This window comes from Bombus fervidus, chromosome 12 (genome assembly GCF_041682495.2).
Source record: "Bombus fervidus isolate BK054 chromosome 12, iyBomFerv1, whole genome shotgun sequence".
Classification (NCBI taxonomy): domain Eukaryota; kingdom Metazoa; phylum Arthropoda; class Insecta; order Hymenoptera; family Apidae; genus Bombus; species Bombus fervidus.
Window position 1 is genome coordinate 8,010,096 of NC_091528.1, and position 25,115 is coordinate 8,035,210.

Here is a 25,115-nt window from a genome sequence, read left to right on the forward strand (position 1 = left end):
TCGATAATTGAATGTTGTCTAGATAATTTCAAACCTTTATTATTATACTTTCCTTTAAGGGAGAATACTTCTGGTATACATGAAATCGATGAATTATAATATTTTTTTTATAGAAAATTAGATATTTCCTTATAATGGAATAATGTTATGGATAATTGTACTTATATATTGTAGATAATTTGCGAGGCTTTTATTATTGCACGTTTGTCACTCTCCTCTAAAGCTCTAAGGTTCCTATTAAAAATAATTTTAAACAATATTGCAACAACCGCCAATATACTGTAACAATAATACATATTCAGCGACGGGAGTGACAAGGAAGGAGTTAATAGGAAAGAGAAGGGGTTAATAAGAGAGAGAGAAAACCCGCCCGTTCCCCCACACTGCCACCTAACCCCACCACGGCGGCTCGTTACCCCCACCTTAATCCACGCAGCACGAGCGACTCGCGATGTATCGCGAGGGGCAGAGCCGAGGGCGGCCGAATGAAACCGAGGGCGGCCGAACGGTTGTTCGAATCGCGACTCCCGCGTCAGTGCTGCAACCGCGTCCGCGGTCCACGGTTCACGATTTCCGGGCCCCGCCGGTTCTGTTTTTTCCTCGCTCGTCGCAACGCCAGAAAAAAAGAAACGTACGATCAAAGGGTGGTCTCCGTTTTCCAGGAGGAGACGCGTGCTACCTGAGCACCGAGAGAAGCTGGTCGATCGACAGAAGAAACGAGAGGAAACCGGCGAGAAAAATCCCGGTCGCTTTTCCGGTAGCATCGTTTTCCCGCCACTTTTCGTCGCCGGTAAGATGGCCGCGGTTGCGATACCACCCTCCCTGCGGATTTGGGCGTTCGAATCTCTGACACAGTGAGCCAAGACGATCATTGAGACGAAGTGTACCACGACGAGGAAGAGTAGAAGAATACTTGAAGAACAGGTGAATGGTTTCGAGTTACTGTTATCATGAAATGCAGCAGCCTCGATGCATGGACCGTTGTACAGGAGGTGGTTGTCGTTTCGACGGTAAGCCGGTAGGGTGTTCGAGGAATCTCGCGAGTCATCCTGCGCTTCCTGGCACTCGAGGAACGCGATCATGGAACGTACGAGCGTATATACCGTGCTGAAGCATACCGTGCGAGCTTCTAACCTATAAAGAGTGACAGTCGATGTTGACGCGTTGAGGAGGAGTGCGATGACAGTGGGGAGCGGAGTCCAGCTGTCGACGGAGCCGATCACGGGGACGTCATCAGAGAACGTAAATTAAATAAAAGTGGAGTTTTGTCCGAAGTGCAATATTACGAATACCGCGACTAATTATTACAATATTTGTGCAATAATCTTCACGTTCGATCGAGACTTTTCGCGAGAAAAGTGCGAATCGATTGTGTATACGCGTACGTGTGACGTAAAGGAAGAAAGAAAAAGACAGATATAAAGGGACATATAAGTAGAATAGAGAGAAAGGATAGTAGATAATAATCTAGTCATCGACCGAGGAACGATATTTTTAAGGTAAACGGTTTTCGCTAGTAGAGACTCGATCGAAGGCCGCGAGCCAATCACGCACCACGCAGGAGAGAGAGAGATAGGACGGCGAAAACATTAGGCCAGTGCGGTTCACCCTTGACGCCGTCTGTAACCGACACGGTGTGTTTACATCGTGCACGAAGTTATCCATAGTTTCGATTCGGTTGTTCACAGCGTAACACGTAGTGTTACAATGGCAAATTAAATATACGCGATTATATATATCATATACGTCGAAACAGTGCGTCTCTTAATATCAAGTATCGCGTGTTGGAATCGAAAATTCCCATAACGCGTGAAGTAACCGAGATGCGTGGAAAAGGGACGCGACACTCTATATTGGAGTCCAGTGAATTTTCTTAGACACTTCATAGAAGATACACTTGCTGCTAATTGTGTAGCTTTCAGAAGCTACTGTTTTCTACATATAGAGGGAAGAGAAACTAAGGAAGAAGGTGTACTTATTATCCGTATTTCTGGTTTCGAGAAGAAACAGACGGAGAAAAAGAGAGAGAAGAAAGGCGACGATTATCAACGTTGGTAGGAATCTACGTGGATCAGGTTGCATCTGAAAACGGTCGGAGGTAAAAATCGGTATCGGAAGTGCGGCCAAGTGCTCGCAGTGACGTAAAAAGGAACCGTGGCGCCTCGGGACTATTCTACGGTGCCAAACGAATTTTTGATCGAGCGAAATCGAGTGTTTGGACGCGGATACGCAATCAGGTGACTGTATAAGGTGTTCTAGTGAGAAATGTATCCGTGGTATCGGGACAGCGTCGCCGCGGCGGCGGCAGCCGGCCTCGGAGGACCCGTCGGAGTCGTTGGTTCCGGGTTCTGCTCCACCGGCCCAGGACAAGGCGGCACCACTATCAAAACCGAGACCGGATATTCGGATTGCATGCTGGCCCTCGACTATGTCCAGAGTAAGGTAAGTTCAATCAATTTTCATATAATATTATACTTCTCCTTTCTTTTAAGTACTTGTTTTTCTTTCTTTCCTTTTTTTTTTCCAAATAATAGAAACTCTGATTTCCTATGGTTGACCCCCTGAGCGTGGAATTCCCTCGTTGTTTATACAGGGTTTTTAATAATTTAGTAGAAATTAGTATGTAATATTTAGTAGAGATTCTTTCTGCAAAATGGCGGTGAAGTTATGCAATATTTTTTCATTATGGGACACGATGGAAACAGCAAGATATATATATATATATATACATATATACATATATACATATATATATGTATATGTATATGTATATTAATAGAACGTTTTAATTAATAGAACGTTTTACATAAATCAGTAATTTTACATCGATTAAATTATAAAATATCGTATCTTCATGAACATCGAATAAATATAGTAAAAATATGCAGAATTTGTTCATAATCGAGGACTTCGATAGAAGATGTACGTTTTAATGTTGCAGTGACACGCGTTGAAATTATACAACGTTTCTTTATGAAAATAGAAAATTAGGATAAACATATAGAGTGGTTGTTATTAATATTTGAATAGGATTGTACTTGAGCTATTATTATTCTCTATATATAATCGTAATTGAGCGAACAAGAGGGTAAATTAGCAGAAGAAACTGTAGCTTGCTCACAACTTGAGATTTATTTTCTGAAGAATATAAAGGATAAATAAATAGAGGAAATTTGCTTATTTTTTTTTTTTTTCTTACGTTTTAGAATTCTCGCTGTGTTTACTTTTTAGATGTGTAGCGTGTTTCGATACGAAAGTCCAGGACTTTAACCTATTGTTTCCCCGTAGTGGAAAGTAGTTATGAAGCTGAGGCAACGTATCGGTGTTGATGTTGATGTTGCTCGTTTCCTAGAAAATCAGAGCGTCTCTCGAAAGTTTATCTCTAATCTGCAACAATATAATAACACGACACAGCAAATTGGCGTAGATAATAAATATTCGCAGGGAAACGTTCTTCCTGAATTTTATTATTCATTCAGAATGTATGTAATTTTACGTATAGAATTTTATTAAACCTTCGCAGAGAATCGAGAGTCGATCGAACGAGTAATTTTTAATTGCATAAAAATCAAAGATTTTCAACTTGTATATTCAATCGTACTTTGTACGATTTGTAATAAATGAATTCCACGCTCGAAGGGTTGACTATTCGCAGATGAGTTAGCCGATGGTAGAGAAGGCAAAAATTGAGCGTAATCGGTGAGAATTGAATAATAGTAGGTTTGAAACAAGATTCTGAATGAAACAACCCTTCTTAAACTTTCCTCTTTCACGCGTTAACTCATCTGCTTGGTTTTTACCAGCCACGCTTTTGGAGCAAGGTTTTTAACAGCATAAAGAAATTCTTGGAACATACGCTCTTTTTCGAGCACCTGTTATTATTCAACTCCAAACGGTGTTTATATACATACATTTAGAATTATAGCATCGATAAATTACTACAGGCAAAGGAATTTTAATTTCACCTTGTTAATTTAATAATTTGTTGCCTACCAACGTTGCAAGCTATAGAAAAAATAACAATAATTTTAGAAAATTATTTAGCGATATCACGTGTACAATGATTATCATATCGCGATAACGAGGTAACAAATTTCTAATAACGAACAAATTAATTATTAATACGAATAACTTGGACGAGTGGAAATTTTTAATTTGCCGGATAAAGTAAAATCCCAGATTATTAACAAGTTTGCAAAAAGGAACGAGTAATGTATTGTACCGAGCAGAGTCAATTTCATTTCATATTTTCTAAACTAAACAAATATTCAGCCATTATAAACATCACTTTATAAACGCACATATAAAATACAATATGATCCTATTTTCTTAAGAGAACGATGTTTAACATTTTCTGCACACCTTGTCTCTTACATTCCTATCAATTACCTAAAACAATTTAACGATTTTCTACAAATCTGACATCTCTGACATTTATTGTATTGTTCCTCTTTTTGAAAAGTTATCCGCTATACGGTCGAAGTTGGCTTGTTTGTCCATCGGTTACTTCGTTTTTGTTTCACCTTAGTTCGATACCTTTTCGATTTACATTCTTTGTTCCAAAACAGACGTACCGCTGGCAGGAAGCGAATTCGCTGGCTTTTGGTTTTTCCGTATAAACAGTATCGTTGATTCCACGTTTGATTTATTAAGAGGCGATGCTACGAATCGCTATGGAATCCGTGCGTTTCATTTTTCCCGTTACCGAGCGCAATATCGTTTCTCGGTAACGAATTCCCATACCAAGATGCTTGTGCAATCGCGAAGAAACGAAGGGCAGGCAGATACATTTTTATATACAAGGGAAATCCATCGTTTCGTTGTCGAAGCTAGCGGAATGTTTCACGTTGTTTAGGAATCTTCGATTCGAATACTCGGGTCTTGTATCGATAAATCGTCTCGTTAGATATTGTACGCTGTGCCCTTTTTGTTATTCGGAAATATTCCGTACGAATGTTTGGAGAAACATTTTAATGTTATTGTTTCTTTCCTGTAGAGAGATAGCTGCTTCTTCATGTTGAATGAATTTTAGAGAACATTGGGAAATTTCGCGCTCGTTCCTTTCTTTTTCTGTGAAAGGTACTTTCTTGTTCTCAATACTATGTTGTCGAAACACTTAGCATCGTTGTGAAAAAATTTCTCTAGTAAGTTTGGTAGTTTGACACTTTTCAAAAGATCGTTCGAGCTTTGCAAGTAGAATGCTCCTGAAAACGTGTGAGTCGTTCGTTCAGAATAATTTCACAGAGTAACAGAAAACTCACCATTAGCTTCCTTCTATTACAGGTATCTTTTCCTCTTGAATTTTATTTTCTAAAGGTATAGCGAATTGTCATTAACATTTTCGTATGCATATTACTTCTGAATCGATCGAATACGAATATTCTCGAGTCCTGTGAATCGCTCAGAACGATACAAAACTTGGCGATAGATTTCCTCTTCTCATTTTGCGAGTGGAATTTTAATTTGTTTAAAGTATAGCGAATTAGCGTTAAGAAATTTTGCGTGCGTCGTGCTCCAAGATGAATCGTTTAAGCATGCGAAATGATATACCGTTGAGGACGTGTAAATCGTTGGTCGGAAATTACAGCGTTCTGACGCTAAAAACAGTAAAATCGATGGGACGATGAAACGTTAAAATGAATGGAAGCAACGCTTTCAGTGCATGAATTCATTTCGTCGCAGAAAACCCGATTATCTCGGAAGCGTTATACAGTGTAAATCAAACGCAATTAGAAAATCAATAGCCATTTTCTAAATTGATGTATTGGAACTGCTCTTTGCAAGTACTGCAAGTTGCTCTTAAATCATCCAAATTACACTGCACTCGATGAAGTAGCTACGATAGTTTCCAACTAATTCGTGTTATAGTTTATTCTAGTGCCTATAATTCTTATTCCGTCGCTCAAGTCCTTTCCTTTTAGTTATCCTTCCGACATAAATTTTAATACAAACATCAAACATTGATTTATTTGAACGTCCTGTTTAACGAAACGAGTACACTGCTTTGTGACCAGCGTTCCCAAGCAGAATTTATTCATCATTGTTCCAATTTACTTTTCATCGAAGCTTCGTATTTTCTGATTAAATAGACAACCTTAGAGTTTTCTTACGAGAAGGTTATAGCAGAGCTGGAAAAGGTTTGAACGAAAATCTCATGAATTTTTCAACGGATTGTAACCTCGATCGTTGCGAACGTCGTTTCACTTGAAAGTTGTACTTTTAGATATTATCTCGCTTATCACTGGATATAAAAGAAAATCTTTGTTCGATCGAAAGCAATTTTGAATTTCGCTGGTCGAAGTTGGAAACAATTTTTGCTACCTAAATACTCGCGTAAATGTTTCCAGAAATTTGGAGCTTCGATGTTTATTATCGTTTCGCTTTGGGCCGAAGCTTTGGAGTCTTCGCGTCGAATGAATTCTGCAGGACGTTAGAAAATATTTATCCTGTGTGGTAGTTGTATACCTTTATCCTTCCCGGGGGAACGGGCGACCATAATCAACCTGTAATTTATTTCCTCGTGGCCGAAGAAAAATCCGGTTGGAGAGGAGTCTCCAAAAAAATAGGAGCGCGAAAATTATGCATCGCTCATTAAGTCTCTGTTTGAAAGTTTGAGCCGGTCTTGCGACGTTTCACGAAATAACACGGGGTCGTTCACCCTCTCGGTTTCTTTCCCTGGTGTGTCGCGCACCGTTGAAAAAAAGAAAGAAAAAAAGGGAATAAAAAAAGCGGGGACGACTCGCGTCCAGTTTTTACCATTCGCAAATTATCGTGCTGGCCGAGACAATAATGGCATTGTACGTCTTCGAAGACGAAGATTAATATCGAGATTATCACGCGGTAGCAGTGAACCTGATACTTCGAATGTTAATCGCCGGACATTCATCGCGTTGCACCGAGTTCCGCGTGCTATTTTGCATCATTCCGCTGGAATGAATGATTGCGCCGTTTCTGTAATTAATGTCGTACAATATGCAGACGACAGAAATGCCGTGAAATGTTTCTCGATCGCAGCCGATAGGCAACTATTTTCTATCCTCATCGCTCCAGTCTTCCGCTTTGGCATTTTTCACCTTCTGAAATAGACAAATTTGAAGGACTTTTAGTTTTTCTTTTCTTCCGATTACATCTGTCGTACGTACGAACCGCTTGGACGTTTCGACATTCCTATGTGATGCGCGAAGTAAATATTCGGATATCCGACGATTTTCATGGCGAATGGACACGAGCCGATAGCGAAATTTATAGAAACTAGATGAAGATAAACGTTTTGTTGGAATATTTGCAAATGTACATAGCGTACACGAAGGTTTAAATATTCGAAGATTTCTGCGAACGATAACGCGGAAATTAACTCACAGCGACGTTTATAGATAGAATAGACGAAAAGATTGGAATATCTTAATTGATAGATTTACAAAGGATGTAGGAAGCACAAGTCTAAATATAGCGTTCAGAGATGTCTATAAAGAATCACAAGACAGAAATAGCAATGTAAAACCGATTATAGAATGGTTACATAAAGAATAGAATATCTTAAGCCTTTTATTCTCACGCTGTGACTACATTTTCCGACGATATATATTTAGAATCAGATAGATCGGGAATTGCTCGTAGAATTACAGATAACTTTTATCTCGTTTGTAAATAATTTGTCCTCTTTCTCCATACGAAAATGATTTAACGACTCGTTTAGTTATCGTCACGATGAGAGATTTCGCCAGAAGAACAAAAAGCCAAGAATCAGAATATTCCAAGCTTCCTAACGCGAGAGATAAGAACAATTTTAATTCTAAACTTCCTCAAAATAATTGCTTAAATTATTCTTCGATATATTCCATCGAATTTATCGCAAGTAAACGGAACCACCGTCAAAGTGGAATGTTATACAAATTAAAAACATAATTCCTATACCCTGGAAGGATAAGAAGAACTCGTAGAAAGGATCTTTCATTGGATAGAAAAGAGAAAAAGTGTGTGTAGCCGGTCTATCAATTACCCAACCGTGTTGCCCGCGAATTCCTCCACTTTCCGGCAACGATTCCGCAAACGTGGAAAGAAGTATTCGAAAAGAAGGTGTTCGCCACACTCTACGGACAGCGTTGTTCACGGCTGAGGTGGTTCGATTGCCGTCGAACACGATGCTCGTGTCGTCGATTCGCCAGCTACTTTGTAATTAATCGATTCGCCTATGTACTATCGCGGGATTTTTTCGCTTGTTGCACGTTGTTGTTGAAAAACGTCTGTGCAACCGGTAACTGTAGTAAGAAAATAATCCGGCGTGTCAACCTGTGAAAATGATTTGCCGGTAAAAAGTTGCGAACGATCCTTCGCAGTTAGCTCGGTTGCATACGGTTTTTCGCCTGACCAACTAGAAAGCGGCCATTTTTTCTCCATTTTTTCTCCGATAGGAATGTAACGGTATGTGGAGAGCAGGAGTCGTGGAAATTGATTAGAAGCGGACTTGGAATTTGCACGGATCTTTGTTGCTCCTTCGCTTTTTACGCGACCTGAAAAGATCGACGAAGGTGTTGCCACCGGCTGATACAATGGAAGGTCACTTTATCGAAGGATTTTTATCCTTTCTCGCATCTCTAATACTTTCCATCTGGCTTCGCTATTTTTCTATTATTTTATGAAAAAGATCGGTCGGATTGTAACTAGTGAACGTTACTTAAAAAATAATATTCTCGTTGCAGAATATACGAAGATTTTCACGAGTAGGAATTTCTATCTCCTTTTGTACCTTTTAACAGGTTTATACATTTCGGTATTTTCTATCTGGCTTTGATATTTTATTATTATTTTAAAATTGGCGAAGGTCGATCGTTATAAGATGCTAGCGAATTTCATTTAGAAGATAATATCCTTGTTATAAGCTGTTCTCCTATGCATGAAAAACAAATATTCCATATCGAATGTGAATAAAAGCCAGAATATCGCCAGGATGCACTTTACCCCGTCGTTCGATCGCGCGCTTAAAAAATAATTATACGGTTTCGCGTGAAGTGCAGTGTCGCTGGAACAGATTCGATTCGTTAAGGTAACACAGTGATTTTTATTATAGCACAGACACATAATTAGCTTTAATGTCGATCTAACGCGATCGTTAATAGTTAACGACGATGATTAAGTGCCGGCAACATTGACTGTATTCTAGTATCGATTATAATTCCAAATAATTAATCGATTTAAATGATCGACAGATAACACCTTTACGTCGCACTTTTTTCTGCCCGCGCCTTTGCGTTCAATGATTTTCTTTGCCGATATTTTATGAGCAGAACGTTCCTTTCATCCTTTTTCTCCTATCGATTCTGTGCTTAAACAACGCTTCAATTAACGTATTTGGTGGCAAAAGAAAGAAAAAAAAAAAAAGAAGTGCAAATTGCTGTGAAGTCTCTCCGTTTTCCTCTTGCGAGCGATTTACAAGAAATCTCCGTGAGGTGACAAAAACCAACACAATGTTGTAATTCTAAACGATGTTCCTTTTTTGTACGTTGAAAAAAAAAAAGAGTTAATAACGCATATGTAACAGTTTTTAATAGAGCACGTTTTCTTACTTCAGTTTGATTTTTTCCCTCTTCCTCTCTTTATCGTGACAGTCGTACGAGCGCGATTAAGAGTTAATTTTGGAGCGGAGCTTTTTTTGCATAGGCAGCGTGGGTAATTACTTTTTCTGACTTGTTCTAATTAATGGTTATCTCTGTTATTAATTCATAGGTATATAAATATATCGATATTACAAGCTTTATGTACGGTTTCCACTATGAATTATATAATCCAATAATTTCTTTGTTTTCTGATATAATTTTTTTCAATACAAACGAAGAATTTGTTCGATCGGAAGATTATGAATATTCACGAGGAAGAAAATTATCTTCTTGCTGTTCATTGAAACAAACATCGAGTTTCCGTTTATTATTAGGTTGTCTGAAAAGTTCCTTTCGTTTCATAAGGTGATAATAGTTGAGCAACAATTTCTATTTTATATTATTTTATCGAATTAGCTATGATCCATTTCGTTCTATTTCTATCATTATGTTCGTGTATAATTCAATAAACTAATATAAAACAAAAAACATTGTGCGTGTATTATTTCCTTATAAAACGAAAGAAACTTCTCGGACAACCTAATACAATTCACAGCACAGAGGATTTTAACCTAACGATATGCTTTTTTTTTTTTATTTCTGTTCGTTCGTTTCTCGTAACGTAAATGTTCGTGCGTCGTGAAATTACCTGCGACGATGGAATGGCAAGAAAAATTAGGAAATCGAGCGAAACTGGGTTAAACCGCGCGCCGTTTGAATCAAGAATTACGAAACGCGTTGCGTCTTTCGCGCATCCTGCAGCTCGTTTTAGCAAACAAACTTTCTTTTCCCTTTCGTCAAGCACGCTCATTAAAGTCCTTCTTCCCTACCAAGTTGTTGCAAGTAGTCGCTTACTACTTAATTACGTGCACAAGATTTGCGCGGCGTTCAAGTCTCCTCAAAAATAATTTCTTTCGCGATAATCTCCCCTCTTTTACAAATAATTCTCCATGCCGTTATTTTCTTCATTATCTTTTGTTTTTTGTTTTTTGTTTTTGCTAAATGATAAATCTAATTTTTCTTCTACGACGTATTTTCTGACTTCGTACGAAGGGAGCATTCGCAGTATAAGACAAGAAGCCAATATTAGGTTGTCCGAAAAGTTTCTTTCGTTTTATGAGGAAATAATAGACGCATAATGTTTTTAGTTTTATTTTGTCGAATTACGATCCATTTTGTGCTGTTGAGATAAACACCGCGACATTTCACAGACTTGGTTTCACGTTTGTTGTAAAAAAACACGTTTGCGAAAGAAAGACACTTCTCGGACAACCTAATACATATTCAAAGTGCTGGAAAAATATCAATATTCTTATGATGTTCTTTTATCGAGATTATTAAAATTATAATATCGACTCTTTCAATGCTGAGAAATTTTCTCAACTAGAAGGAAGACTATTCGTACTAAACAATAAAAAAAGCAACTGTATTTTCCAAATATTGAAATCTCATAATTCTTAATGTTCTCAATCTGTGTAAAAAGATAAGGAGCAAGTATATTTCCCAAACTCTAGAAACTATCAAAATTCTTATCCTTTCCCTCGTCGATAGTACTGGGATTGATATTAATTTTATTAATAATTTTATTAATCAGTACTGGGATTAACTTTCCTAACGTTAATCACAAAGCCGCTTAGCCTAATCTTCTTTGCCAAATTAAATCATACTTGTCTACATCAATTGATATTAAGTTTATTATTAATTTTATTAATCAGTACTGGGATTAACTTTCCTAACGTTAATCACAAAGCCGCTTAGCCTAATCTTCTTTGCCAAATTAAATCATACTTGTCTATATTAATTGATATTAAGTTTATTATTAATTTTATTAATCAGTACTGGGATTAACTTTCCTAACGTTAATCACAAAGTCTCTCAGCCTAATTTTCTTTGCCAAATTAAATCGTACTTGTCTATATCAATTGATATTAACTTTATTATTAATTTTATTAATTAATACTGGGATTAACTTTCCTAACGTTAATCACAAAGCCTCCCAGCCTAATTTTCTTTGCCAAATTAAATCATACTTGTCTATATCAATTGATATTAATTTTATTAATAATTTTATTAATCAGTACTGGGATTAACTTTCCTAACGTTAATCACAAAGCCGCTTAGCCTAATCTTCTTTGCCAAATTAAATCATACTTGTCTATATTAATTGATATTAAGTTTATTATTAATTTTATTAATCAGTACTGGGATTAACTTTCCTAACGTTAATCACAAAGTCTCTCAGCCTAATTTTCTTTGCCAAATTAAATCGTACTTGTCTATATCAATTGATATTAACTTTATTATTAATTTTATTAATTAATACTGGGATTAACTTTCCTAACGTTAATCACAAAGCCTCCCAGCCTAATTTTCTTTGCCAAATTAAATCGTACTTGTCTATATCAATTGATATTAACTTTATTATTAATTTTATTAATTAATACTGGGATTAACTTTCCTAACGTTAATCACAAAGCCTCCCAGCCTAATTTTCTTTGCCAAATTAAATCATACTTGTCTATATCAATTGATATTAATTTTATTAATAATTTTATTAATCAGTACTGGGATTAACTTTCCTAACGTTAATCACAAAGTCTCTCAGCCTAATTTTCTTTGCCAAATTAAATCGTACTTGTCTATATCAATTGATATTAACTTTATTATTAATTTTATTAATTAATACTGGGATTAACTTTCCTAACGTTAATCACAAAGCCTCTCAGCCTAATCTTCTTTGCCAAATTAAATCATACATGTCTATATCAATTGATATTAATGTTATTAATAATTTTATTAATCAGTACTGGGATTAACTTCCCTAACGTTAATCACAAAGCCTCCCAGCCTAATTTTCTTTGCCAAATTAAATCATACTTGTCCATATCAATTGATATTAATTTTATTAATAATTTTATTAATCAGTACTGGGATTAACTTTCCTAACGTTAATCACAAAGCCTCTTAGCCTAATTTTCTTTGCCAAATTAAATCGTACTTGTCTATATCAATTGATATTAATTTTATTAATAATTTTATTAATCAGTACTGGGATTAACTTTCCTAACGTTAATCACAAAGCCTCCCAGCCTAATTTTCTTTGCCAAATTAAATCATACTTGTCTATATCAATTGATTTTAATTTTACTATTAATTTTATTAATCAGTACTGGGATTAACTTTCCTAACGTTAATCACAAAGCCTCTCAGCCTAATTTTCTTTGCCAAATTAAATCGTACTTGTCTATATCAATTGATATTAATTTTATTAATAATTTTATTAATTAATACTGGGATTTACTTTCCTAACGTTAATCACAAAGCTTCTCAGCCTAATTTTCTTTGCCAAATTAAATCATACTTGTCTATATCAATTGATATTAATTTTATTAATAATTTTATTAATTAATACTGGGATTAACTTTCCTAACGTTAATCACAAAGCCTCCCAGCCTAATTTTCTTTGGCAAATTAAATCATACTTGTCTATATTGCGAGATAAAAAGAAATAAACTCTTACGGATAATACGTCTGATGTGTGAAATAAATACTTTCTTCAAAAAACAAGAACGATTTTCAAAAAAAAAAAAAAAAAAAAAAAACTAGATGAAGTTTGTCACGTACATTCACGGTGCGTGGATTCTCAGTTCGTAGGTTAATTGAATAAAGGCGACGAGAGATGAATTCGTATCTCCCCGGTTGCAACGTGTAATTGCCAGGCTAGTTAGCCGCCCTTTGTCTGTTTCTTTTTTAATTATGTATATTATGTATCCCGTTGCGAGCCTCTTGCTTCGTTTAGGTCTCTCTTCTAGCCTTCTCCATTCGCGTTCACACTCGTCCGAGCTTCCACGGCTCGTGGCTCGCACTTGAACCGCGCTCGGAGATGAATTTAATGCGAACGATTACCGGGAAAACGCGATGACAGCAGATTATGAGAATAATTACGGTGTAACGTGTGCGCACCGGGTCATAAGGCCGTGACTAATTGCCATGCTTACGGGCAATCGTTCCCCGTGATCTCCGGTCAACGTTGAATTCTCATATTTTTATGATAATGGCGGCTATCGATAGCGGTTGAGCTCTACGATCGCCGCACTCTATGATTCTCTGTCTATTCTTTCCTTCCTTTCCGTGTCTCCCTATCCTTGCTTTTTTTTTTTATTTTTTTTTTATTTTTTTCTTTCGATAATTAAATCATTGTGTCTCGGTTCTCACTCGACGTTCTATTCAAAGATCTCACTTTTATTCTCAAGAATCACGCGTTTACGTACGACGTTTATGTCTTGGCGTCTTCGTTAGACGTCTTGCTTGATCTACTCGGATATATTTTTGTTGCACTAATTTTTAATATTTCATATTCCAAGCGCAACCGTGGAAAATAGAAGAAGAAGACTGTAAAGAATCGCGGAGCACGAAAGTTAAATTCATCAGCAACGACCGAGATTGATCGTTTTATTCCCGTGTTATATACATGTCCAGCGTTGTTTAAATATCCTTTGAAAAATGACACATCATTTTACATAGGTACATAGCCCGAAGCTATTTTGAAATAGTTAATTGTTGGACTATGTCAAGTGAACCGACTGTGTCAATCTATTCGGATAAATATTCATAAATATGTTTCTGATTTATCATGAGTCGATTGCGTCAGCGACTTGAATGCATTTCTCTTTTTTTTCAAAAAATAACAGCCAAAAGAAGCAGCAACATTATTTGCCCATGACGTTAAATGAACTTATCACGTATCAGTAGATCATTTCTTTGAGATAGAATAGCGATTCACGTATACGTACGAAACTATTTCAAACGCAAAACTTGCGATAGTGGTGATTGCACTAACTAACTAACACAAATATATACGACATTGGTACCGAAACAGAGAAATCGTGCAAATATGACAATTTCGATGGCGAAAAATTTTCCTTCCGAGGATCTTATCTTGATCATCGTCACGTAGAAGATCTAGTAGTTGTTACTAATACGAATGAGAGATGGACGTATGTCGAGACGAAGGTAGAAAAGAGAAGAGAGGAGCATAGAGACCGAACGAAAGAGAACTTCATTGGCTCCACGGTCGGAGCTGACTGACAAAAAGCCTCTGAAAGTGCAACGTGCAACCAATTTCCCCTTCGTCCTGTCTCACCACTTTTCCGCTCGGCGACCGTAAGTGCGATCATTCCTGGTACCACGAAGCGGAAAGCTCGACATTAGTCGCCGTTTTTACTAGGCTTTTCGTCCCCCTTCGCCGTTTTTGGTCTTATCACGATGCTATCTTGCGAAAACTTCTTGGCTCTTTACTCCGTCCTTGTTCTCCCTTTCGATCATTTCACCTGGATCTTGCTGGATTATCGAACTAGCCTCCGTCGAATTTCTGGCTTGTCGAGTTGCTCGATCGTCGCTGCTTGATAAATTCCTCGCGTACGACATAATGCGTGCGTACATATGGAAAATTACTGATCTATAATTTACTACGAAGTACCTGTGGTAAGAATGTAATAGCCGTATGTAATAATGCAATGTATGTAATAACTGTACGTAATAATAATTTCAAATAATAATTAAATTATAGTAAATTATAGTAAGTGATAGATAAGTAATTTTATGTATATCTGAGTTATAGTAAATTACTTTTTATGCATACGTTGAACGAGGCTGTGATACTTTTAAATAATAGTTAGATTATAGTAAATCATAGATAAATAATTTCTTTTAGCCAATGATATTAAAAGTAACTATGTGTAAACAACATCGTATACATGTAGAATTTATTGCAGAAAAACGATTGTATCTTATTGATACGTAGTTTTCCTTACGTTCGACAGACATCGATAATTAGATGCAAACGTATGCAAACATGGCAGCTTTGAAACATTATAGACACTGCTAGTTTGCATATTATCGCAAAAAATCAATTATCGTTTGCAAAATAACTCTAGTTATGCGAATTAATTAATATTTTTTACTACCATCTTTGTTTTGCAATGAAGATTAATATTTCTAGAAATAAGAAATCGAGATGGATTAGAAGAATTCTTGTTCGTAGAAAAAAGAAAAAAAAAAAGAAAAGAATGGACAGTTTCAGTTTATCCAGCGGCAGGTTGGCCATGTCGACGACCTCCGGAAGCTGGAAAACTCGTGGGACTGTCTGGCTTAGCTCGCCGTAAAAGGAAATTAAAGGGATCGGGACGCGTTCATTAATTCTCATAAATCTGAATGAAATTAACTGGCCGTGTTGATTTTTCCGCTTGGAAAATCTCTGTCGGCGGCTTAGATGGGGGCGGAGAATGCGGCTCGTTTAGCTAATTGTAAGAAAAACACCGTATTAACGTGGAGTTGCAGGCACGCGGAAGTGGTGGCCGTTTCCTCCGATGAAATTCGCCTCCCGTGAATCCTGCGAAATTCATACGTGTGTATTAAATATCTTTTTCGCCACTTTTTTTCTCTATACAACGATCTTCGCGATTGTTTTCCTTCATCCAGCGTTTTAGTGAACTTTGAACGTCTTTGTTGCGCGAACGACGCGATGAAACAGTGGTGTACACTTATGTGCATCTTTTTCAAAAATGAAATAAATAAATAAAATCGGTGGATAAAATATTGCGAGACCGCGGAGTTAATTACAATAAATTTTTATATTGTTTCGAGCTTGAGAATTTGTTTACAATTATGTAGCCTTAATACAAAGCTATTTGTTTTCTTCCTGTAATTTATCTAATTCGTCTACAGTATATTTAAGAGAAATTGAGCATAGTCGGCGAGAAGATTCGAAAAACCCAATGTACTATTTTCTACACAGCGTATATCGTAAAGAATTTTGATAAATCAATTCACAAATAATGCAACCCGAGGTTCGACGAGTTTTACAAAATATACGGAATTTTGTTACTTCGTCTTCTTATTAGAATAATCAACTTTCCACAAAGTTTTGTATAATTTTTGGTGAGAATACCCAGAGTCTCCTTAACCCGATATTTCCAAATGTGCTTTCGTTACGACTTGGAAAATATTCAGATTCCTCCAAGAGTAGGAAACGTGCGAACAATTCTATCACTTTACGCAAATAACAATTGTTGCTGCAGTATCACCGACGTCGACTGACCTGATCGTATCAATGTATAGTATTGCACTGGCAACTAAGTGATTACGGATTCTGTCAATACCACCTAATGACAAAATCCGCAATCACTTAGTTGCCAATCCAATAGAGTCAGCCGCAGTAGATTCAGCCACGGTACATTCAGCCACAGTAGATTCGTCCATTCGAACGTTTCCACTTAGAAACCATCGACTCTCTTCTCATCAAGAAAATAATTTCAAGCAATTTTAATCGTCGTTGTACGTCGCACAGCTACGAGGAAAAGCTAGCGGAGTCTTTCAACGGCCAGTAAAAGTCTCTTGTAAATCAACCTCGACGAAGGCTGTTTCGCAAACGGCAAAAGTGATCTACTCGGCGCAGAAATGCAGGGAACGTGGTCGTCGGCGAGTCTCGAGCCGCAAATTCCATAATTCCCAGTGAAATTCCGCGGACGACGGTTGATCGTTGAAAACTTTTAGAGACGCGTACCGAGGCGTGTGGAGCGTCGTGTAAAAGAACAGGCGCGATGTCGTAGGCGTTAGAACACGAATCGAATGGTTTCGCAGGCCGGTGAGATTTTTCAAGTTGAAGGCGGCCATTGGCGACCGGTGGTCCCCCGTAAAAGGCCGTTGCTGGGCCCAGCCAGCTTTCCAAATTTGGCTGCCGCGAGGGCCTTTTTGCCCGGTCCGTTGCAAAAATGGCCGTGAAGCCGAGTCACTCGTGCTCCTCCCTCGTACGAGAGCCACGGTTAAGTTCAAGGCGCGACGATTTTTATCCCTTTCCCGCGGCCGAGCGATTTTTATCCGTGGGACGCGGATGTCGACATTAAAGTCACCACGGCTCGCTTTAATTTACGAATTTGCCACTTTTTGTCTTCCTGTTCCGTGCGTCGCTGTTACATTGGCGCATACGAAACGTCGTTTTCTCTCGCAAATTAATCATCTGCGATAAATATGTTAATAAAAGTCGGCATTATTTTTTGATAACGACAGCGGCATGTTTTTACCGATTGCGATGGCAACGAATTTAAAGCCTGCGATTTTCACAGATCTGATGGTTGCACGCAACGTTTGGGTCGCGCTATGCGTGATCGAGGTACCGCTGGCTGATTACGTACGTTCTTATTCCACTGGCTTAACTTCTTGCGCGTTATCGCGATCGGTTCTGTAATTCCAGCGTTAAACAAAAGAAGATCAACGTTGATACTCTCCGTATTTAAGCTTCCTACGTCCTATTCATTTAGAATTTGTAGCGTCGGAATTCATCGAAGCGGAATCGCTGCCTCTTCTTTCGCTGCGCCAATCAACCCATTGACTGCCAATTTTTATACAATCCTATAATCCGACGTTTCGTACGATGCAACTTTTAAAAACGCTTATGCACATTCTTCCTTACTTAAAAAAAAAAAAAAAAAAACAAAGTCATCATTAGAGAATTACTATCGACGCTACGAAGTCTCTTCATGCAATCCCTAATGACTTCTCGTTCTCTCCATACCTGCTCTTCGCCATCTACGTAAAACTCTTCGTCAAGATCATCCTACCACTCTTCGCCTATGCTTACGACCACCTACAACCCCTACGACACGTACAACCCCTATTGTTCCATCCACAAAGATCCTTCGACCGCAAACCAATTAACGTCAAAGCGAAGGAAAAAGACAAGAAAGAAAAAGAGAAGAAAAAAAAGAAGGGAGAATGCGTTTCCATGCGAGCTCCGATAGAAAGGCCAACAAAGAGACGTGGAAACATCATCGAGAGTGGAGCCTGGTCAAGATGAAGAAGCGAAGCCGGTGGCTGGGAGAGGGTTGCGCGAGAAGAAGGTAGCCCAGGGTGAAAAAAGAAGAAGCGTGGAAGAGGACGAAGAGAGTGCGCGAGAAAGGTGAGGTCGGAGCGTGCGCGTCGAGTGGAGGACGCGTTTCATCCTCTCTGTTGGATCTCGGTGTTCCCTCTCCATCGCGCTGCGGAATATTCTCTCCTCGTCTTTCTCTCGGTGCGGCTTGGTCGCGGGTTCACCAGGTAGCACGTCCTCCGATTGGTGGGCGTGAACGCAGGTGCGCGTGGGTGGGGGAGGCGTGGTGCATGGTTGCCATTGGCCCACGGTCACCTAGGCAGACCTAACCGAGACCGGAAGTGGGAGTCGTGACGAGGAACAAGAAGAGAGGGTTCACCGGCGGCGGCGGCTCCTCCACTTGGACACCGGGGCAAAAACGATATCGCATCTCGCGTAAGGGGCCGACAAAAAGCTGCCAGGTGGCATTTCGCCTTACCTTCAGGGTTACTGCCTCTTGCACGCGAACACACGACAGCGAAATGCACCGGATACCCTGCGTCGCTGGGACGATCAGGGGAGCAGACGCGCGGAGACCATTTCTTTTCTTTTCTTTTCTTTTTTTTTTTTTTTTTGTTTTTTGTTTTTTCGCTGGGGTGGTTTCTCGAGCTTACAGCGCCGGTCAGAATCCAGAAGGGATGAAGGGAACGTGATCTCTAGATACTGCGGTTCCGATTAGTTTCTTCGCGAATTTTCGTGCAACGAAGATGCGTAGGACGAGCAGAGTCGGTTTGGACCGATCGGTTTTTCATTAGTCGGCTCTTGTCGTTGCATCTGCGTTGCAGTTTGGGAGGATGCCGTGGATTTTGAAAATTTTTTCCAATTTCGATAACATTGATAACATTGAAATTACGAGAGAGAAATGTACAGGTAAAATGCACAGGTATCGAAGATTGGAGTAACGAGGATCGAACGTTAGAGTGTTGAATCGAATCGTCGATTTATACAATTCAGATGCATCTGATAGCTTTTAAATTGGACGGAAGAGCGCGTAGAATACGTAGCAGTCTGTGAACCGTTTCGATGTGTAAAAACGACTGAATCTTGGGCGAGATGGTGCGAACGGAAGAATTCAAATTTATCCATTAGGGACGAGGTTAATGTATTTTAACATGCGGCCTTTTGATCGAATGCAAAGAAACTTTGTAAATTTCTCGTTACGTTTCTCATAGTCGATCGAAACCAAAAAGCTGTCTTAGGAATTTTCAATAATTTCAACAGTGGAACTACCGTGATAAATATGCTACGAAAAAATAATTACAACGAAAGCAATACGATGAAAAGGAGCAGCTACCCATATAAGTAATTACGCTTGTGTGTGAATCAAAGTTGAAAAACGTCCGTGTATTTTTTCAAATTACGAGAACTAGAAAACTAAAATTCGTCGTTTTCGGAGGTTCGACAGTTGTACGTAGCGTTAACTGGCGGAGGAATCGGCTATGTTTGGATCATGCTAATTGCGAGCCCGATTCTAGTGTCTGATTACGAACGGTCTTATACCACTGGCTGACTAAATTCCAGTTAGAACGAAATTCCTGCACGCTATTAGATACACACATTATCGTTTCCACGAATGGCGATAAATTATTAACAAAGACCAGCGTAGTAACCAACGCAACGGTAGAAAATGCAAAGCGAATTTCTAATTCCTCATACGCGCTACGTTTCTTGGAAATGGTTTTCTATTTCGAGAACCATCAACGAATTTGCATTCGCTCGAAAACTCTTCCCTCTAATTAGTCCTATTACTCGTGCGTTTATTTAAATATGGTATAATAGCTTTCTTTCTAACGATTACTTATATTTTCTTTTCTTTTCGGGACACAAAGAATGTAGAAAGGAAACCGATGGCTCACGATCGTCCGTTAGATGGCGAAACTTTTAAACAACAGCAACGTAAAAAAAGGTGGTTTCGATGTGCGAAAATCAGCACAAGTGGACTTTGTCCGGGATACGTCTACACAAAGACTCTTTATCGCTTGTAAAAATTTCATCTTCGTAGATTTATCGCTCGTTGCCTCGGTAGCAATGATTAATAATCTCGTAAAATCAATTCCCGGGATTTATACGAGGCTATAAACGTGTCTTCTAGACCGGCAGAAAAAAATGAAACCCTAATCGACAAGCAGTTAATTTTATTTAGCGCTTTAATTAGTCGATGCACCGTACAAAGAAACCCAATTAGACCTCTGCTTTTTCATTTTTCCTGTGTCTCGTCTCGTTACCACTCGATCCGAGATTAATTTTCCTTTCGAAAGATGCCTCTTGTATTGTCACTTTCGACTAACAATTGAACCAATTTTAGTGGAAAAATCTCACTTTGTGTATATCGATTATTCGAAGAATAATTTTCCTTTTCTATATTTGCGAGACGATTTCCTACTTGGAAACGAGTAACCGTAGGTTTCAGTGATATTTATGTTGATTTAGATGGAAGTATACACGCGGCTTAGGAAATAATATATGCACGATATAAAAGTTAAAATGATTAGGGAAACGATATCCTAATTCGATCAGCGATTCAAGTACAAAAATGATGTTTCAAGCTGTTTAACAAAATTTACTATGCTGCTGTAATTCTGCGACTAAAATTTTTCTTCGTAAAATTTTACGATTCCGATAAAACTGTTCCAATTGTTCCAAGCAATTTCTCACTCGATGAATATCACGAAATGATACGTACCTGTAAAATGTGGGAAAATTGTAACACTAAAACTGAAAAATCTACTCTACTCTACTCTCGTTTACGTCAATTCAAAAATTCACCAAAATATTCAATTTTACTAATTAATCTGGTCAAATCAATAAGTCGTCTAACATAACCGAGCCTGAAGGATCATTATCCTTTTTTAGCTTAATTCAAAGCTTCGTATTACCCGATTGTTAAGTTAATTTCAAACCTACACGAAACTACACGAAAATTGTATGAAAAATAATTGTTTCACGCACGTGTCAAGTTTGTCGCTACTTTTCGAAATCCTTCGACTTGGTTCGCTATCAAAAAACCCTTCGACTGTAACAGGCAGAATTTTAATTCGCGCAATAACCGTTTACACGGTTTATATACCTCGGTATAGCCAGTGCCACTAAATTTCCTAGCCCGGGGCAATAAATATCGCGTCAGAAACAATTCGAGAGCCGTGTTTCCCTTATCTGCCTGTTGGCCGGTCTCTCGTGCAAACTTTTAATTGGATCGAATGAGAAAGAACGGGGCGTAGTCGTATGGACGGTGGAGAAGGACGGTGTTTGCTTGGTCGCGAACTTGCCTCCGCTCGTTATTACGAAAAAGAAACACGGTATACAGAGAGTTTGTGGGTGAGATGAGGAGGGGCGATATTCTGCGTGCATTCCAGCGACGTCGACGCCGAGTTTCTAGGATTGATGGACGGAAACGCGAGAAGAATGGCAGCGAAGTCGTCGTTGTCGGTCTTCTGGGGTCGTTGACAGTCGGACAGATGCGTGTGCACCACACCAGGGCCGTAGAAAGAATTTGAAACATTGCCACGGATTTCATCGCGATCTTGCAGCAATTGTTATTTTCTCGCCGGCCAGTGGCGAGTTATTAGTCACGAATGGCCCGCGAATCGATCCTTCATGGAGCAAGTGGAACGCTTATTTCGTCCTCTTTAGTGGCTTAGAAAAACGATCGCTGGGTAGATTGATGTTTCCTCGAGTCGAATGTGCGGAATCGTAGGCAAATCTTGAGCAACACGGTTATTTCATTCGACTTTAGCGAATATTTTATTGTACTTGTAGAGTACGGACACTGAGATTTAGGATTTTCACGGTGATTGTATTTTAGCGTATTGAACATTTTTAGCGTTTTACATATTAGGTAAAATAAGAACTACGCATAGATAGACACTCGTTTCCAAGTCAGAATTTTAGGAAAACGATCGCTGAGTAGATCGATGTTTCCTCGAGTCGAATGTGCGGAATCGTAGGCAAATCTTGAGCAACACGGTTATTTCATTCGACTTTAGCGAATATTTTATTGTACTTGTAGAGTACGGACACTGAGATTTAGGATTTTCACGGTGATTGTATTTCAGCGTATTGAACATTTTTAGCGTTTTACATATTAGGTAAAATAAGACCTACGCATAGATAGACACTCGTTTCCAAGTCAGAATTTTAGGAAAACGATCGCTGAGTAGATCGATACTTCCTCAAGTCGAATGTGCGGAATCGTAGGCAAATCTTGAGCAACACGGTTATTTCATTCGACTTTAGCGAATATTTTATTGTACTTGTAGAGTACGGACACTGAGATTTAGGATTTTCACGGTGATTGTATTTTAGCGTATTGAACATTTTTAGCGTTTTACATATTAGGTAAAATAAGACCTACGCATAGATAGACACTCGTTTCCAAGTCAGAATTTTAGGAAAACGATCGCTGGGTAAATCGATCTTTCTTCGAGTCGAATATGCAGAATTGTAGACAAATCACGAATAACACGATCATTCGGTCCGATTGTAGTGAAAATTATATCGCATTTATATAGAAACTTAGGATTTCTACGGTGATTGTATTTTATGGTATCAAAGATCGTAAAGTACGTTAAGTAAAATAAGCGATAATTTTAGGCTCTGAAGCTTGGAATAAAATATTTCTATCACGTACGTGTACGATATTTCTTCCATCGTGGTTTGTCGTCGTTCCATATTTGATATATCGTATGCTATTTTCTATAAAATCGTATAATACTGTCGGAAATTGTGAAAAAGAAAGTTTCATGTACGAGAATTATCACGCGAAGGTTGTTACAGTTTCTGATCGAGTAATACAAAAATCTTCTCTGTAATACAGCTAGCGCATTACTCAACAATTACCTACATTTTGATTCCTTTGAAGTTCCCCAAATTTTGTTAACCTATTTGCCATTTAGTTACTCGTCAAAGCATCAAAACCTCCGGTTATGAAGTTCAAAGCGTTTGTCACAAATGTTTCTTATAATCCTCGGAGTACCTCGCACGGAAATTCTTTCGGAGATATCGTAAATTCCGAACTCGTAAAAGTAAAGTGTCTTCTTTGCGACTGTCTGGCAAGAAGTGTCAAAAAATTGCGGACGAATTATCTTCCAGTCTTTGTTACTACGATCTTCAAAGTAGCGCTGTATCGCGATTATAACGCCAGACGTTGAAGCGTTACCATTCGACGATGTAATAATTTTTTTATTTCCAAGGAAATAGACGAGATAAGTTTCCCTAGCTGTTTCTTAATTACACTGTCTGGGTAAATCTAATAATGCCAGCCTCGAGGCTATACTTATACAATAACACCCCCGACGGTATCGTCTCACGAGCAGCAATGAAAAGCTGTCGACAGTGTGGACGAGGTATAAGTTACGCGCGCGATACATCGTGGGACCTCGAAGCCCTCCGACAATGGAGGGTAGAGAGCGAAAAAGAAGCATGAATAAACATCAGACGCACATGTTTCTCTGTCGTTGGTATCGCGTTGTGTAATTGCGGATTGCCATAAGAGAAACATTTTTCGCAATTAACCAGACGGTGTATAGTTTCGTTTGGATTAGAAGATGTAGTCATCGAATAAATGTTAGCGGAGGCAATTGTAATAATGGCCACATAATTTGAATAAGACCAGGGAAAATGACTAACGCGGGATAAAAGAGGAAAATTGTGAGAACCGAGTTTTCATAGGTTTTTTTTTTTTCTATGTAACGTCGTGTGATTTGCAGATTACGCGTCCGCATCAACGTCGGTAATACGAAAATTGTACCTTGTTCGAAGTTGAAAATTTCCGTAGAAAAAGAAACAGCAGTTACGAACAATCATAATCTTTAATTACTTGCAATCTACTTACTTTGTACATTTATCATCGTACCACTTTATCACGTTACTGTTCTACTTAGTCGATGCCTATTTGCATAGCAATTGTTAGTTGTTAATATCTAAATGGCAATCAGTCAGCACCACTTGAAAATTTGTAGCTTGTGAACAAACGAAATTTCAATTATTTCAAGTACGATGGAAACGTTCGTTTCTTATTGTTATAGCTGAAGGAAAGCAGGTATTCTAATTGATCCAATGTTCTAATTGATCATCCACGGTGCTGGCTAGCGTCGTGGTGCCTAACGGGGCAGAATCGAAGGTGCACGGTAGCCCCTAACCACGGTAACTCAATTAAACACCGGGTCGCGTTAATTATCGTGGATGGCGGCAGAAATTTATCACCGAGCAGCCGCAAGGATTTTGACACGGTCTATTTACCGCTTGCGTAGAGGGAAAGAGAAGGAGATAGAATGGGTGGAAGAAGGCCTGTTGTAGTTCCTCTCAATTCGGCGGATCGTACCGCTTCGCGTTCGGTCAGGTATTAATTAATTAGATAATTAATCGTGTAATGGGTTTAATTGGGTCCTGTTAAGTGTCAGCGTGTTCCCTCGGCGCGTAATCTCCGCTCTGGTATCTCGTGGCTTTGTCCACATGTGTAGCAGAGAGGAACACGATGCGACGAAGCCACCATCTCGTTGTCCAGGTAAAACAGGCAGGTAAACCGAGCTGGCCGGGCTCGGCTCTCCCCGGGAAGTTGTTAAGATTACAGATAAGGATACGGAGATTTCGCAGATCCGATATCCGTTGATAAGCGAGCA

At 38.6% G+C, this 25,115-nt stretch overlaps 1 protein-coding gene across 2 annotated transcripts in view; it reads left to right on the forward strand.

Annotated features, from left to right (window-relative positions):
• The first annotated feature begins 544 nt into the window (after positions 1 to 544).
• LOC139993160 (zinc finger protein rotund) overlaps positions 545 to 25,115 on the forward strand; it is a 247,346-nt gene continuing 222,775 nt past the window's right edge. For both annotated transcript variants that reach the window (XM_072014638.1, XM_072014639.1), the window contains exon 1: positions 545 to 2,442. In XM_072014638.1, the coding sequence (XP_071870739.1) occupies positions 2,266 to 2,442 (177 nt within the window). In that variant the 5' untranslated portion in view covers positions 545 to 2,265. The remainder of the gene's footprint in view (positions 2,443 to 25,115) is intronic.